The sequence below is a fragment of the Eurosta solidaginis genome, chromosome 1 (assembly GCF_040869045.1).
Source record: "Eurosta solidaginis isolate ZX-2024a chromosome 1, ASM4086904v1, whole genome shotgun sequence".
NCBI lineage: Eukaryota > Metazoa > Arthropoda > Insecta > Diptera > Tephritidae > Eurosta > Eurosta solidaginis.
The window spans coordinates 104,771,353-104,787,891 of record NC_090319.1 but is presented as its reverse complement, the minus strand read 5'-3'; the positions used below and the strand labels follow the sequence as shown (position 1 = coordinate 104,787,891).

Below are 16,539 nucleotides of genomic sequence, written 5' to 3'. Positions count from 1 at the left end.
TGGGGCCCTTCTAAGGCTTGAGCATACGATAGAGTGCTGCTGGTTGGGTTGGCTTGGCTTGAGGAAGCGCCTTGTTTATTGGATTTCTCTTTTCAATGTAAGTCAACAGTATTTGGGTGAGTTTTTTTCATCAGTGATGGGTATTTTTATTAGAAAGGCGAAGTTTAAAATCAAGATGGACTTTTAGTAAGTGTACGTTAATGGAATGGGCTTTTTAAGTGTTTATTGGGATGTATGTATGTAATTTGTACAGATAAACGATGATGAATGATTCTGCTCAACGCGGAAATAATTTTTTGGCGGATATTAGACTCCTTGTGGCACTTAAGAATGAGAACAATGAAAGCAATATAAAAATCAAACGTAAAGTAAAAATAATAGCATAAGAAAATTCTTTAATATCCCTAATTCTCCTGTGTCTATTGCATTCGCATTTTCATTTTTTTAAATACAACTACAATAGGTTGTATTACGGTTTTAGCCAAAGTTAAATAAAGTTAAAATAAAAGTGTTAAGAAAAATTAAAAGGAAAGTATTTTTGAGTTTTATTTTTGATTTTGCAGATTCTTGTGCTTAGTTACAGAATATTGTTAGAAACTCTATTTAAGTAGAGAATACGATGAAAAAATAGGCATTACAGGTAAATTTGCGAAATAGAAGAGAGAGATTAGAAAGCGAAAGAGAGGTGGCAGAAAGCTAGTAAGTGACCACTAGAGCAAGGAAAATGGAAAGGCCGAAAGCAGGCGGAAAAGAAAAAGAACGGAAAGTAAAAGAAGAAAGAAGAATGATCAAAAGATAAGTGGAAAAGCAAAGGGCCTATCAAATAAGGGAAAGAACAATAGAAATAGGTGAATCGAAAGAAGAGAGATGGAGAGCGAGCCATTGGGCTAGGGAAGGGAGAGAAAGATGAATGAAAGGAATGGGAAAAGTGAGAGTAAAGCAAGACTAAGCTACAAAGGAAATAGAGAGGGAGACGGCGAGAAATCGCCATAACGAAATATTATATAACAACCTAATTTTTTCGAAACGTTTTGCTTTACCCGTGGCTCCGTCCGCACGAAGAAAACAAAGACAAAGCTATTCCGATAAAGCCCAGTTATGATCCTGAAAACAGTTCTGAGATAGTCTCGAAATAGTCGGGAACACATCACGAAATTATAACAGACAAAATCGTGAAAACTCCTGGAACAATCATTAAATAATGCCAAAATGGCCCCATAAATGTAGAAATATTCTTGAAACCATACGATTAAATAGCCCGAATAAAACCTGAAATGATCCGAAAATAGTCCCGTAATTATCCGGTAATAAATCTGAAAATTATTTTCTTTTCAAAAATTGTTAAGACCAGGGCAGCATGTTAACGTTATTTTTATCAATAAACGAAACAAATTTTATTATTCCCTTTAAAATTTACGTTTACTGGCAAACGAAAAAAGAAATTACGTTAAGTTTATCGAAAAACGAAATTTAAAAATAGAATATTCCAAGATCCCAGAGCTACCAAGTATTACTTATTTTCTGACTAACAAGTTGTGTGGGAAAGAGCAGTGTTAGCGTGTACTATGAAGGCATGCACACCTGGGGCTTGGGCCGTTGATTAAATGACTTTTTTGATGTCTAACGTTATTAATAATTTTGATAATTTTGTTATTTAATAGTCGAAACGAAATTTTTTTGGTCACGAGCTCAATGCATCCAGTCCAAACCAAAAAAAAATCCTAACTTTCATATTTGAATATCAATTTTGGAAAATAGCGGTTAAATTGAATTTGAACGCCAAAATTGTTTTTAAGCTCTTTCTCTTATATAAAGCACCTAACGAGGAAAAACAGGAGCATTTTTATGTCGTACAATATACAAACTAAATGTTCTAACATATATAGAAAAAAAGATTATTTTAATTTATCATGGAAAAATTCCTAAAAAAAGATGGTGTAAAATAAGTTTTTCTGCTCTTTTTTAAAATTTAAATGCCGTCAGATAGACGGTTTCGCAGTTGGTCGATTAATAGTTTTGCAAGGACAGCGACGATATATATTATTAAAGTGAAAGTTTGGATGTCTGGCTGCTTGCTTTTGTAACACTTCTGAAATTCGGCATACAGATAACTAAACATCTGTAAGGGTATATAAGGGTGGGGCCCAATTGCTACCTTAGAAGGCTTTTTACGAAATGATCTCTAAATGGCCTTAAAATAGTTGCAAAAGCCACAAATCCGATATAATTCTCAAAAAAACCCTGGAAATGGCTCCGAAAACAATCCTGGAATGGTCCGAAATAATCTGGAAAAGACTCTCGAAATTATACTAAGGTAATCCCGAAATGTTAAGAAAATAGCCTGGACGATATTGTTACGAAAAGAACAAGAAAATCAGTCCCAAAAAAGATCATGATCGGAGTCCCTAGACGAAATAGTCCTGAAATTATCTTGTAATAACAACGAAAACATTCTGGATACAGTCCCGAAATCGTCCCAAAATAATCCTGGAACAATCCAAAAATATTCCCGAATCTCTTCCGAACATAATCCTGAAACGGTCGCAAATAGTCCCGAATCTATCGCAAAAATCATCCTGATTTGATTCCTAAAAAAATCTCAAATGGTCCCAAAATTATCCGATCGTGAAAACAGTCCCAAGACAAACCCGAAATACCCCACAGACAATTCGAAGAAAGTCGGAAATAATTCATAAACTATCCTGTACCTATCCAACAAACTGGCCTTTTTTAAATTATTTAGACTAAAATCTAAATGAACTAGAACCGTAAATACATATATTATATATGTGAAAGTTGTGATGCTTGGGTATCTGGATGTTTCGATGTCGGGATGACCTGACACCTGTGATGACTTTTGCGACTCGATTACAACAAAACAGCTGAAGTAATTTACTAAAAAATACCTAAAACTCAGTAGGGATTTAGTGTTCGTATTTTTTGGTAACGAAAAATAGCCCCAAAATTATGCCGAAAACAATCCCATAATGATCCGGAGAAAGGCTCGAAATTATTAAAACCATCTTGAAATAGTCCAGAATCCATTCAGAAAATAATGACGAAATTATTCCGAAATTGTGCTTCAGAACTCCCGAGAAGATTCTTAAACCATTCTAAAATCCGAAAAAAATTAGTCCTCAATACAGTTACGAAATTATATTTAAAACAATCCCGTGCAGATAAAGAGCAATTTCCAATGTTTAAGCATTACAGATTTTTTGTGATCTGAAATCTTTTTGTAATTGGCAAGGGCAGAATCTACTTAAGTGACCTATATACCAATAATGTAGTAGAGCACTATAACTGTGACCCAGATACCAAATATTGTTGGAATAACACAAATACTGGTGGGGTTAGAGCAATTTCAAAATATTGTATCTGCAAATTTTTCCAAAACAGTTTTACCTCTATAAAGCCCGTAGAGATAATATTTCTGTTCAAGGTCAGTATACCTGGTTCATTCCATATCAGATTTTCAGTCGATGTTGCAAATTTCAATGAGGTATTTTTTTATGTGCCTTAATTTTTTGGCGCAGTTACGATTTTTTTTGGATGAACTGCACTGATGGTCGCGTTATATAACTGCAATAACTCGAAAACTATACATTGTAGAAAAAAATATTCTGGAGCTAAAAAGTTTCATTTTCTTTCTTCTTTCTCATGAGGTTTTGCAGCAATAGAAGTGAAACTGCTTATAACAAATTTTTTATTTTTATTTTAAAACTTGTGCCTTTTCTTTCATAATATTTGTTGTCTTCAAGACCGGGTCTGTTGTTTTTGTAAATATATATATTCAATGGTAACTTATGTATATTACATAATTAAACATAGAAAATGAGTAAACCCATGACGGTTTATCATCAGCGATCCACACATCGAGGCCTTTTCTTCGTTCTATTAAATTCTCTAAATTCTTCCGATAAACATACTACAATGCCGTGACTTTATCTGAAGTGGATCTCAAGCTAGATAATTGAAAAGAACATCATGCACGATCATCTTCGTAAGCCGTAAGTTAGACGTGTCCCATTGAACCGTCTGAGCAGCTGGTTGATGATCAGCCACGGCAGAGATGATAACACCCCGCCCTGTGGCGTGTCCCTTTCCACTGATATCGCGGCCTCATACAATCTCCATTATCGAGTAATCTTCCTGCAATTTAACATGCAGCCCATCAATTTGGTTATGGCTGGATGTACTTCAATGTAGTTAAGACAATCCATGATCGCCCATTTTGATATACTGTTGAAAGCCCCCGCAATGTCTGAGAATACTCCTAAGCTTTCTCTATGTTTATAACCACCCTCTGGAGTGCTGCGTCCACTGACTTTCCCACGCATATTGTGTTATGGAGAGCACTTTTTCATCCACGTTGGACATCTATCACCCTCTCAAAAGTTTTGAGCAGAAATGGCGTTAGGCTAATGGACTGTAGTCTTTGGGATAAATTTGAGCGATCTTCTCCGCCTTTGTTAGGAAAGCTACAAAAGCAGTTCTCCAAGAGTGCGGTACATTATTCAGTCTAATATTGCTATTTTTTACTGATAACTTATCTAAATATATAAAAGCAATCCAATATTTGTAATTCTTTCGGTTTTCTTATCTTTTTTCAGTGATACATCGATATCAACGAGAGTTGATATGCTGACGCCGGCCATCGAAGTCTATAAGCCAACACTCTGACATAAGGATGACACGGTGGAGAGCAATTTGGGTTATCCATCGACTAGTAACGATTTCTAGCATAGGCTTACTACGACATCGGAAATCACCGCTACGCCAGCTACGGATAATCTTTTTGCGCTTCCATCATAGTGTCAATCAAAATCAAACTAATAATAATAATAAGAGAAGAAACCAAAACAAAATCAACAACAACAACACAACCATATTGACTATAATTACCCGAAAATCCCCAATATACCACACAACGTGCATCAACAAATACAACAACAACAACCACTTCAACATAGCTAAATAGGAAAAAATATATATCTACAAATGAAAATTAAACAATAAATAACGAATTAACTACAGATGTATGTATGTGTTTTAACATTGTTATTAGTATTTAAGAAGGTGCATACATACATACATATTTATTTATGGAATTTATTGTTTCGAAAGTGGTGTTAGGCAAACGAAGAAAACGTGTAATAACTATAAGAAATAGATAATCCGAGAAAGCAGTTCAATAATGGCTTAAACTCACACACAAAACGCACAGCCATACAAAATTCAATTCACAGCTTTTTTCAATCACAATTTGAGAAGTATTTGACCACTAGCCATACATTTTCACAAATCTCAAACGTTATTGCTGAAATGCATCTCAAATAACCGTTCATTTTTGTTAGCTCTCGAATTGAGAAATGTCATACTCTCACATCCAGCTCAAACATGGCTAAGACCCAGTAGAATCGAAATGCCTTGAAAGAATGTTACTCAGGTCACACTACAGGTGATAATGAGCGTTTGAGAGGAATTTAAGAAAATTTTCAGTTTTAATAATAAATAATGTTCAACAAAATCAAATTGAGAACTAACTTTTTTTCAGTTTTGTGAATACGATTTCTCTTGTTAATTGGGTTACACGCGTATAAATACATACATACATACATACATACACGATAATAACAAATATTTATTGATCCAACTGAATAATTCCTAAGATTGATTACATTTAGTTATTTAGCAATAAGGAATAAAAAAAAAAAAAAGATTTTTATGAAGGAAGCCCGAGCAATAGGGAAATAATTAGAATATCTACAAATGAGGCTATCAGCACAAAATTGGTTTAACCGCAAACTAAAATTAAAATTGGTGTATTCTACTTTTATGTCACTCTGTCTATTAATGTGTCACTTGGGCATAAATGACAAAAAAGAACTTACTTCATTATTGTATTGAAAAGTCATAATGTAAAAAAGGATTTTAAACCTGAACTGTGACGAAATTAACTTGTGGGTTTCACCGCCTTTGCGCTTATAGCCTCAAATATACATATGTATAAAATACCCTGGTGGCAAAATTATCAGATTCAGTATTAGTGGCGAGTGTTATATTTATCATAAACACTTGGACCAATATAATATCGTTTTTTTTGTGGGTTTGCGTTCTATCGGACTTAACTATCTAGCCCAGCAAACATCCTTTCTTAGGCCCAGTTTTTCAATACAAGCTCAACTTAGTTTGTCAGTTAAACTGCGCTTAAACTTATGAACTGAAGTTTATAAACTGAATTTAAGCGGTCGATCTGGCAGGGTTAAACTCTAGTCAACCTATCAGCTGTTCGCGTTCTAGTTTATTCTAATTGCAAAATATTAAAATTGACAAATTTAAAAGTTTGAACATTTTTACATTCACATAAAAAACAAATATTTCCTCTGAAGCTGGTGATCATAGTGATGCTGAAATAAAGAAATTTATTTATTTATAGACAAAGAATTTATTTATTTGAACACAGCGTTTCTTCGCTCAGCAATGGCGTTGAATATGTTAACAAAAGCCAGTTGTAGCCGAAACTCTAAGTTATCTAGATAATGAAAAATCAGTGCTGGCGTACAAAAAAACGCCTACTCAAATGCGGCCTTAAACTCTGACTGATCTGCAGTTTAACTGGAATGCTATTCTTTCCAATGCCATTAGCATCTTCCAAGTACTTTTAAATATATGTCTATTAAAATGAGAGCCATGGAAGGATAGGAATTTGTGTTAGGCATAAGGAGTGAATTCAACTTCCAAAATTGCTTATATCTTTTGCTGATTATGAATAAAAATGCCTGGGTGCCATAAAGCTCAGGGGTACGTCTTTAACACTATAAATATAAAGAATGAAGAGCAGCACAGCCACGAAGTTTAGAACAGTTCCGTCTACTCTTTGCCTAGCTAGACTAGCCATTTTCTCTTCCGGCACATTAGCAGGATTAACCCCATGTGACACGAGAAATTAGAGTAAAGTGAGCGAGTTATGTTTTATAGCAAAACTAAATCGGTCTTATTATTTAAGCCCTTGCATTATACTTGATTGGTAGAACATATCTTTGGCATTGGTAACATAACACAGGTCTACATATTTTAGATCTTGTTTTCACCTTTTGGATTTGGAGAAAAAATAAAACGTACGTTGTTGGATTTTTTCCATAACCCTTAGTTTTGTTGAAACATTTCTTTTTGTGATTTGAAAAAAAGTCGAGTTTACGCAAAAAAAAAAAATTTAATTCAATTTAGCAACAAAATTTAAATCCATAGCTGGGCTTTTAGAATATAAATAAACAAACTAAACATATTAAATACTTACTCAATCTTCACCGAAGCTCCGTAATCGCCTGAAACTCCAAGCCGAATCATCTAGCATTACCAAACCCCAAAAGTCTGATATCATTCTCTAATTCCACCTCACCTGCAACGTACCATCTCTTTCAAATACAAACATCGCATTTTATCGAAATTTTCAATCGTTAGCTTCACGATTTTCTCCTTACTCTATCCCACTCAATTTTTCAGCGAGAGTTCTTTCTTTCAGTTCAGCTTGATTAAGAGGCGGACAAATTTGGTGTAAGGAGGTAAGGCAACTTTCTTTCGGGGGACTAAATTGTCTCACACAACATTTTTTGTTCCAGTGCAATCCTCGAATGCCAATGTTCTTCGTCAAATGCTGTTCCTGTTTCGACGATTCCGATCGCAGAAAGCAAAGTTACTGTATATACTTACAGAAAATCATATACCATACAACTGTGTTCTTCGTACTTTTGTCTAAAATATTCTTCAAGTTGTCATAGCATTCCTTCAAATTACAGAAGAGACGACTGGTAGTAAAGCGTTCTTATTGCTGAACTGCTTTCAAACTTCATTTTGATGAGTCTATTAACAATCTCGATTCGTTTGTGTCATATTCGATGTTAAACATTATTAAGAATGCTATCACAATATTCCAGGTCACGATCCTCTGCAAAATATGAATCAAAGTCGCTTTCTTGTGGTGACAATAAAATATACCAGGCGCAAGCGTATCTTTTTCACATAGTCCTGACCCGCTGATCTCAGCTGCACCTTTTGGCAAATATAGATCTTTCATTAAGTACTGTAGTTCAGTTCTAGCCAAATATAATAGCACGCTCAGACCTCTTTTCGACATCATTTTCTTCAATTTTCAATGATTTTAAGAGTGGCGGTGCAACGTTATACTCGCGATGTACAGTGGGTGTTGCTATCTGTAGTCTTGAAACAGAATAAATAACACTCCTCATTGGAGTTTGTGGTTCTCTCCATAACACAGTAGATTAAAGGCATTGTTCTTTCCTCTTAACTTTTTATCTTTAAACTGAATGTATTGATTCAACCTCTTCTATCACCAACTGCACATGAAGTAACTCTCCGTTTTCTGAAACACAATCTCCAAAAAATGGTCAACAAGATCTTCCCATATAGCATATAACGGCAATAAGAAAGTTTCAAGCAAATTATGTCAATTTCTCTTCGGACCATGAGCTGAGGAAATTCATTTCAAAAAATTTATAAATCACCTACCTTCATTAACCTAGAGAAGGGTTACGAAAGCTGTATGTCACTTCCAATTAATTGAGGTCGCTATGCTGCCCGGTCGAATAGACCGGACCCAAGTAGCGCTCTGTGCGCCATTTTGATGGGCATTCTTCTGGTACCAAGTATGTCACTTAGTTATTTAAGTTTTATTTAACTTTATATTAAGAAAATTGTTATTAATAAGAAAAATTATTCACTAAAGGCTTATTCAAGCATTCCGTGCGTTTTTTGTTTAATAAAAAATTACAAAAAATGATATGAATTAGAAACTGGGCACGCCTAGGCTACCTTAGACCAAAAGAAGTTGTACTACTTTACATTTTTAGTATTTTTTTCTTTCTTTTTTTTTTAATAGTCATATGTAAACTTGTTTAAAGTGCTTGAAAAAGATGAACTTCCTTAAAATTGTAATTATTTCGTGGGTCTATTTTTTCCACCAATGTTCCTTTTATATGTATGTATATTTAGACCCTGCAGTAAATAAAATGGTCCTAAATGTTGGACTTATTTGTCCTTAGTGAAACAATAAATCCTACGCAATGGTTTTGTTCCCTAACTCCAGATTAAAGAAATTCTGTGATACGTTTTGTAAAGAATATATTAAATTTGAAAAGTAAGCTTATTCCGTGAAATTACTTCCAACTGTAAAAAAAAAATTGTGTTTGCTTTAAATTGATAAACAACGTTTCGATAAATGCTTATCATCTTCAGGGGTAAGATTTAAAATGGGAACAAATGTGTATAAACAACAAAAAATTTACTCATTCCTTGTATGATAAGTGTACCTAAAGCATGAGGATTGATGGAGGATGAATATCGTACAGTTACTTTCCACAACAAAATGTTTTCCCATTTCTTAATAGAGGAATAAATTTACTTAATTTCAAGTGCATTTTAGTTATACAGATATATCAGAGCAGAGTCCTATGTTTATAACAATGAACTGAATCTACAGCTGAGGTCTCTTTTACGTAGCCAATGTTTTGAGAAATTTACAACATTACCGTTTTGTAGCGGTAAAGCTTTAAGTACGAGGAATAAATTGGCATGAATGTTGCTTTGGTTTCTCGTTTTATTTCTAAGAATCTGTTTTCTAAAAGGTCATTCTTTCAGTATCCAAAATATTTGCATCACAAATCTCTTTCATTTATTCTGTGGTTCTTAGCAATAATCAGTAAAGTGTCTACATAGAATGAAATAAAAAAATAAAATTTTTGTTCGGGAAATTTAAAATTTTTCAAGTATACATCAATATTAAAACTTTCTATTGTCTTTGAATATAAATTTTAAATGAGTATTGGTTTAGTTAATAAGTTAATTATATCCGCCGACATTTTTTGATATCAAAGCCAGTGAGTGAACTAACTTTACTGCCTTTTTGCTATGGACTGCAGTATTTTAGTTATTCTATTTACAGAACTCGCACATGCAAAGGACCAATTTTCATTTACTGCTGGGGAGAAAAATAAAAAATAATTAAATTAAGTTAAATATATGTATGAAATACGAGAATTTAAGCTAGAAGCTAGATAACACTAACTAGATACATAAATTCAAAGACCTACCTTAGATGTTATAAACAAATTGTTATTTTCATACGAAAATTAAGTTGAATTAAATACAAAAAAAAATTGATAAAAGCGTGTACCAAACCATATGCGTGTATGTGTTGAGCAGTAAAACAAATAATAGCGAATTAAAAAATGTTAAGTTTGTAATAGAAAAAAATAATAATTACAAACAGACATAAAAAGTTAGCTTAGTTATAAACAAATAAAATAAATTGTTTGCAAGAAATAATTTTTGTACTGCTGAAATATGTAAAAGTACTTAGTAAATAAACCGAATTACATATACATATGTAGGTATGTATGTATAAGACGAAAATATATATTTAAGAAAATAAAAAAAAACAGTAAATATCGCGTTATTGTATTTAGCTATTACGCAACTAAATTAAAAAAAAAAAACAAAAGAACAAATCAACAACAATAAAACGCAATTTTATATAATGTTTTAATAAAAGAATCAAATCAAATAAAAAAAATGACTAGCGTTAAAAAGTATCAAGAGCTAAAAACAAAAACAAACAAAACAAAAATATAGCAAACCACTAAATAAGTAAAAAAAAAAACATACATATGTGTGTATAGACGAGTAAGCAGACATACGCACACAATCGGCTGTACGAAGCACCGTCGATTCTTTATTATAAGTATGTACGAAAGCGCCAATCGGCAGCTTTCCAACAAAACACCCACCCACCCCAAACACAAAAAAAATAACTTACTAACATAGACAAATATATAAATTATATCCAAATATATGTACAAATGTAGTGCATGAACTACTGCGTGATACTCGAAAAACAACAGAAGTATATTGCAAGTAAATGATAACCTAGCAAAATGAAAAAAAAAATTGTTGCATACTTTGAGGCGTTTAAGCATAAATTGTTGCTTGCGTGCATTTCTCGCCCAAAAAAAAAAAGCCCCAGGCCTATGTACGTGCATAGATAGAACGGCATGATTATTATGCTTCAACCATTGCAGTGCCAGAAAATGTAGAAATCAAAGCTTATTTAAATGGTCATCAAATGTTGATAGAGCAGCCAAACACACACACACACACACATACATACATGCATACATACATACATATGCAAAATGCAAAATACATAGCTTAGCTCGAATAAAATAAACGGATAACATTGTTATCAAATTCACTCAACAAAAACACATTTGTCCATTTATTACGATCAATGTCATTGTTAGAGAAAGATACATAACATATACTTACATATATACACACATGCATACTTACCACCCCATACATGCCATTGTCATACAATTACCATTATGAAATATTCAATTTTTTGACTGTGATCGTTTACGAATAAAACAAAGGTTAATAATATTGAATTGTTAAAACACTATTTAGATGAGTGCAACAAAAAAGCAATTGGTTTTTATTATTTGTGAATAGTTATACATACATACATAGTTGTTAGTTATAATTGCTTAATAAAAATCGCATATATAAATAAATTTATTCACATACACATACACACACCTAATAACAACAATGAAACATAAACGTCAATGCTTTTGTTAAATCATGAACTCATACATACATACATATGCGTAGCAATTGTTTTTGAACTTTCTAAAGGTTAGCGCAGCGTTATGAACTTAGATTTATACAAAACTAGCTTTACCAGGCGCACGTTGTAACGCCCGAGATCGAATGGATGTTGCGTTATATTTTCTGTTTTGTTTGTTGATAATTTAATTTATTTTTCTGTAAATTGAATTGAATTTTGTACGCATATTTGGTGAAATTTTCTGTTAAAACATTTTATTCTTGTATCTTATTGTATCTTATTTTTTATTATTGTATTCCTTTTACCGCTGATGATTGTTGCTTTAATTACATTCCGAAGAAGCATGACTGGTGAGCCAATTTTCAAAGTTGATATATGCGCAGGCATTTCTTTTGGGTCTAAGAAGTATAGAAATTAATTTGAATAATTCACAATTTTATCTTCATCTGTAACTGTGTCGATCGATTTATATTTCGTCACTTTACCAGGAAATTGATTTTGAAAGCGATCATTGATTTTGTTAACATGATCATTTTTGGGAGCTAAGATAGTTCTTTCGCATAGCCAAAAAACAAAAACATTTAAATTTAAAATTCTTAATTCTGAAATATGAAAAACTTTCGTCTTGATCAAAGGAACCTCGAGCCAAAATTTGGCGATGATCGAAGTATAGCAAACACGTTTTCATAGGGAACACACACACAGAATTTGATTTTTATAGAAGATGTAGATAGACTGAAGCTAAATAATTTTTTTAACAGCGGCAGATTACTAAACGTCCAAAAGGCATAACAGCTAAACTCAACAATGCAGTCAAACTTTAGGTGTTAAAACAACTTAAGTTTGTACGGCAGCCATCGTTTTTCCCCATTCCACATTTTACTGGAGGTTTTAGGACTTAACATCACATAGCTCCTTACCAATTTTAATTATCCTACCATTACGACATCCAGATGTATGCAGTATAATATATTCCATTTGTATGGGAGGTGCCACGCCCCCTTTTTCCCAATTCGATATTTTCTTGGTGGTGTTAAGGATTGACCTCAAATAACTCCTTACTGAATTTCAATGTTCTGGCATGTATACCTTCAAAGTTATGCAGTACCGAAGATTCCATTTGAATGTGAGGTTCCACGCCCCCTTTTTCCCAATTCCGCATTTTCTTGGTGGTGTTAGGAATTGACCTCATATAACTCCTTACTGAATTTCAATGTTCTGGCATGTATACCTTCAAAGTTATGCAGTACCAAAGACTCCATTTGAATGTGAGGTTCCACGCCCCCTTTTTCCCAATTCCGCATTTTCTTGGTGGTGTTAGGGATTGACCTCATATAACTCCTCATTGAATTTCAATATTCTGGCATGTACACCTTCAAAGGTATGCAGTACCAAAGATTCCATTTGTATGGGAGGTGCCACGCCCCTTTTATATATAGAAATTATTTTTAGCCTAAAACCTTCCCGTTGATCGAAGGAACCCATAACCAAAATTTGGTGATGGTTGATGTGTGGGAAATACGTTTCCATAGCGAACACACACACACACAGAATTTGATTTTTATATATATGGCTTAACCGCTTTGGGATTTCAAAATCAACTAACCAACATCTCCCCTTCCTGTATATTTCCTAAAAATTTCATGACAATCTGTGTAGCCGTTCGAGTTATGGAGTGACAATCAAAATGTACACTTCTTTTTATATATATAGATTTTCGGCCGTTTTCAGTCTTTCATAATTCACCTTGAAAGTCCCTTCAAAGACTCTGGCTATCCTGGCGCAATGATCTTAGAAATAAATATTTGAAATACACCACATGTGCTGAAGAGTTTATTTTGAGATTTTCATAGCTGCCGACATGGTGTGTTGATAGCATGGTCCGCCTAAGATATAGTATTTAGATATAAGTTTTTTCAATTAGAAAAAAGTGTTTTCAAGCGGGGTAGCCCCTCGGTAGTGATTTGGCAAACACTCCGAGGGTATTTTTGCCATAAAAAGCTTCTCAGTGAAAATTCATCTGCCTAGCAGATACCTTTCGGAGTCGGCAGGAAACATGTGCGTGGGAAATATTAAAAGGAGCACGACGCGAATTGCTGCGCATATTACTGCCAACAGAGGCAGAAACCGCCGCACTATGGGAGAAATTGAAAAAAAATGTATCCAAATCAAATTTCTTGGCAATGGTTAAGATTGCAGCCAACATACGCGTCCGCCTCTGCGCGATAAAACCTAGAAGAAAAAAACCACTCTACTCTCACACCTGCTCTATGAGAGCACAAGTCAACCTGATGCAATGCAGGAGTGGTGGGAACATATCTCTAAAGCATTTCGTACCGCCGCCGAGGAAAAAATTGGCGACCATGGAAAAGCAACTGGTACTATAAAGAATGCCGCGTTGCACCCAAATGAAAAACCCGCGCCATCTACCGCGGTATCAGCATTCTTAATATCCCATATAAAGTCCTGTGAAGCGTATTGTGGGAAAGATTGAAGCCAGTCGTAAAACGGAAAATATGGGTTTGATGGTGAAGGAGGACAAAACGAATTTCTTGCTGTCATCAAGCAAATGGTCAGCGTATTTGCGCTTTGGCAACCACACCACAGTTGGCAGCAAATATTTCGAAATAGTCGGAAATTGAAAAGTATGTTGCTGTCTGCGTAAAGCTCGTACAGCTCATCATTAAATTCTCGTCGGTACTCGCCGTCGCCAACGTGTAGAGGTTCATAAATATTTCGAAGAACTTTTCTCATTATATTATACCTTGTAAATCTCGAATAATAAATAAATTATAAATTGCTTCAAATAAATGTTTTCATACATTTAAAAAAGCAATGAGGGGACTCCCCGCTTAATTCAGTATGAGGTAAAGTTTTCGGATTTTTTTATTTTTATCTCAAATGGCATAGCGAAGAAAGATGAAAATATGAAAAGAAAACGATATAAAACTGCATTCTACTTTCTAAGTACGCCATACGGTATACCCCAATTTACTTATCGTCGATGTATTTTCAAAACCATCTGTTGACCAACTGCACAACCGTCTGTCTGAGGGCATTTAAATTTTACAGGAGAACAGGAAAACTTATTTTTCAACTTTTTTCTTTAAGAATTTTTTCACGGTAGATTAATGTAATTTTTTTTTCTAAATATGTTAGAACATTAAGATTTTCTATACTTTAAACTGCTTCTGTCCCCCCCCCCCCCCCCCCCCCTCCAAGGTGCTTTATATAAGTGAAAGGGCTTAAATGCAATTGTGGAGCTGAAATTCCATTTGACCGTTATTTACAAAATTGGCATTCAAATATGAAAGTTATGTTTTTTTGGATGGAACTAGATAAACTGAGCCCAGGGCTAAGAAATCTCAAGTTTGCCACATGGTGGTATTTTGCAATTTGTCGATAGATGCTTTTGAAAAGGCATCGACGTTATACTCAATATCAGCCAGCTGATTTTAAGACAGAATTGGCTTTATCCCAAAATGGTATTTTCTTAGTATATTTTCAAATAAAAATCCAAATTTTGGGGATATCATCCTGGACGAAAAATGCAATGTAAAATCAGCATTTCGTCATGTTAATTGCAATGTACGTCAACAATTAAAATTTTTCGTGTGAATAATGCTTAATTAACCTGTCTCACATTAAATTTACACCAGAAATGTCCAATTCATAGTGTCATGTTTAACATTACAATATAAATTTCCAACGTTAAAACTGCAGAAAAAATTGTACATTCCAAATGGCATTTTTCATTCACAAAAGTATTTTGCATGATATCATGTGTGCACAAATTTCGAATATCTTGCAAGCTGGGTAGACATTAGATTGGGTCGATTTATTAACCGATATCGCGCCATCGATTATTCGATAGGATTTGGGCTCAGATAAAAAAATGTCCACTATTCATACCCAAAAAAATTATTTTCGAGCCTGCGAAAAAAAATGGCGAAATGGTCAATTTTTCGACCAAAACACTCCCAAAAACCCAAAAAATATTTTTGAAAAAATTTTAAATTGAACTTTTCGCCATTTTTTCGCAGGCCTGAAAATTATTTTTTTCGGTATACATAGTGGAACTTTTTTTTCTGAGCACAAATCCTATCGAAAAATCGATGGCGCGATATCGGTTACCTTTAGTCCATACAAATCGACCCAGCTTAGTAGACATATCTCATTTTTCCGATGAGTATTCTTATCACTATATATTTACTAAAAAGCTCGTATAAAATGAAAGTGAAATTTTTATCCCGTTAGGTTACTACAACAAGAAAACAGTTAGAGGACAATTATTGACAATTATTGACGACGGTTATTGAGAAAATATGACAAGAAGCAGTCGACCAAACCCGTTGACGGTGAGATAACAACGTCAAATTTTAAGAGGAAACCGTGAAAATCTAAAAACGTCTCTTTTGAGCTAAAAAATACAAAACCAATAGTTTTGACTCCTGGAAAACGACAGCTTCTTGTAATGAGAGCAAACATAAAATATTTGTATCAGATGGTAGTTGCATGGTATGGCGGAAGCGAAATGAAAAGCTGAAACTCATGCTGTGGGGCTGTATGTCCGCTCAGGAGTAAGGAAGCTAGTCTTTTTACCATCCAGTCCCGAAAAATCGGTACGTCAAATAATGAGTTGCTTCTCAACACCAAACAATTACCAGCACCTCCTAAAAGTACTGATATAAATCCTTTAGAAAATTGTCGGTCCTATCTAGAAGGTGGCGCGCACAAACATAAAATTGCGTTGAAAAGTGACCTTAGATCTATTTTGCCCGAAGAGTAGGAAAAAATTCACAAAGTTTTGCAGAAAGCTGGTGAAATCTATTAGAAATCGTTTGGATCCTGTTTCCAAATGTGATGGCTGCCATACTAAATATTAAACAGCA

At 34.0% G+C, this 16,539-nt stretch overlaps 1 protein-coding gene across 1 annotated transcript in view; it reads left to right on the top strand.

The window, feature by feature from the left end:
• The window catches only part of Teh1 (tipE homolog 1), a 277,167-nt gene extending 261,005 nt beyond the window's left edge, over positions 1-16,162 (top strand). Inside the window, exon 2 of the mRNA XM_067759504.1 lies at positions 4,614-16,162. Within this exon, the coding sequence (XP_067615605.1) occupies positions 4,614-4,683 (70 nt within the window). The 3' untranslated portion in view covers positions 4,684-16,162. The remainder of the gene's footprint in view (positions 1-4,613) is intronic.
• The last annotated feature ends 377 nt before the right edge of the window (positions 16,163-16,539 follow it).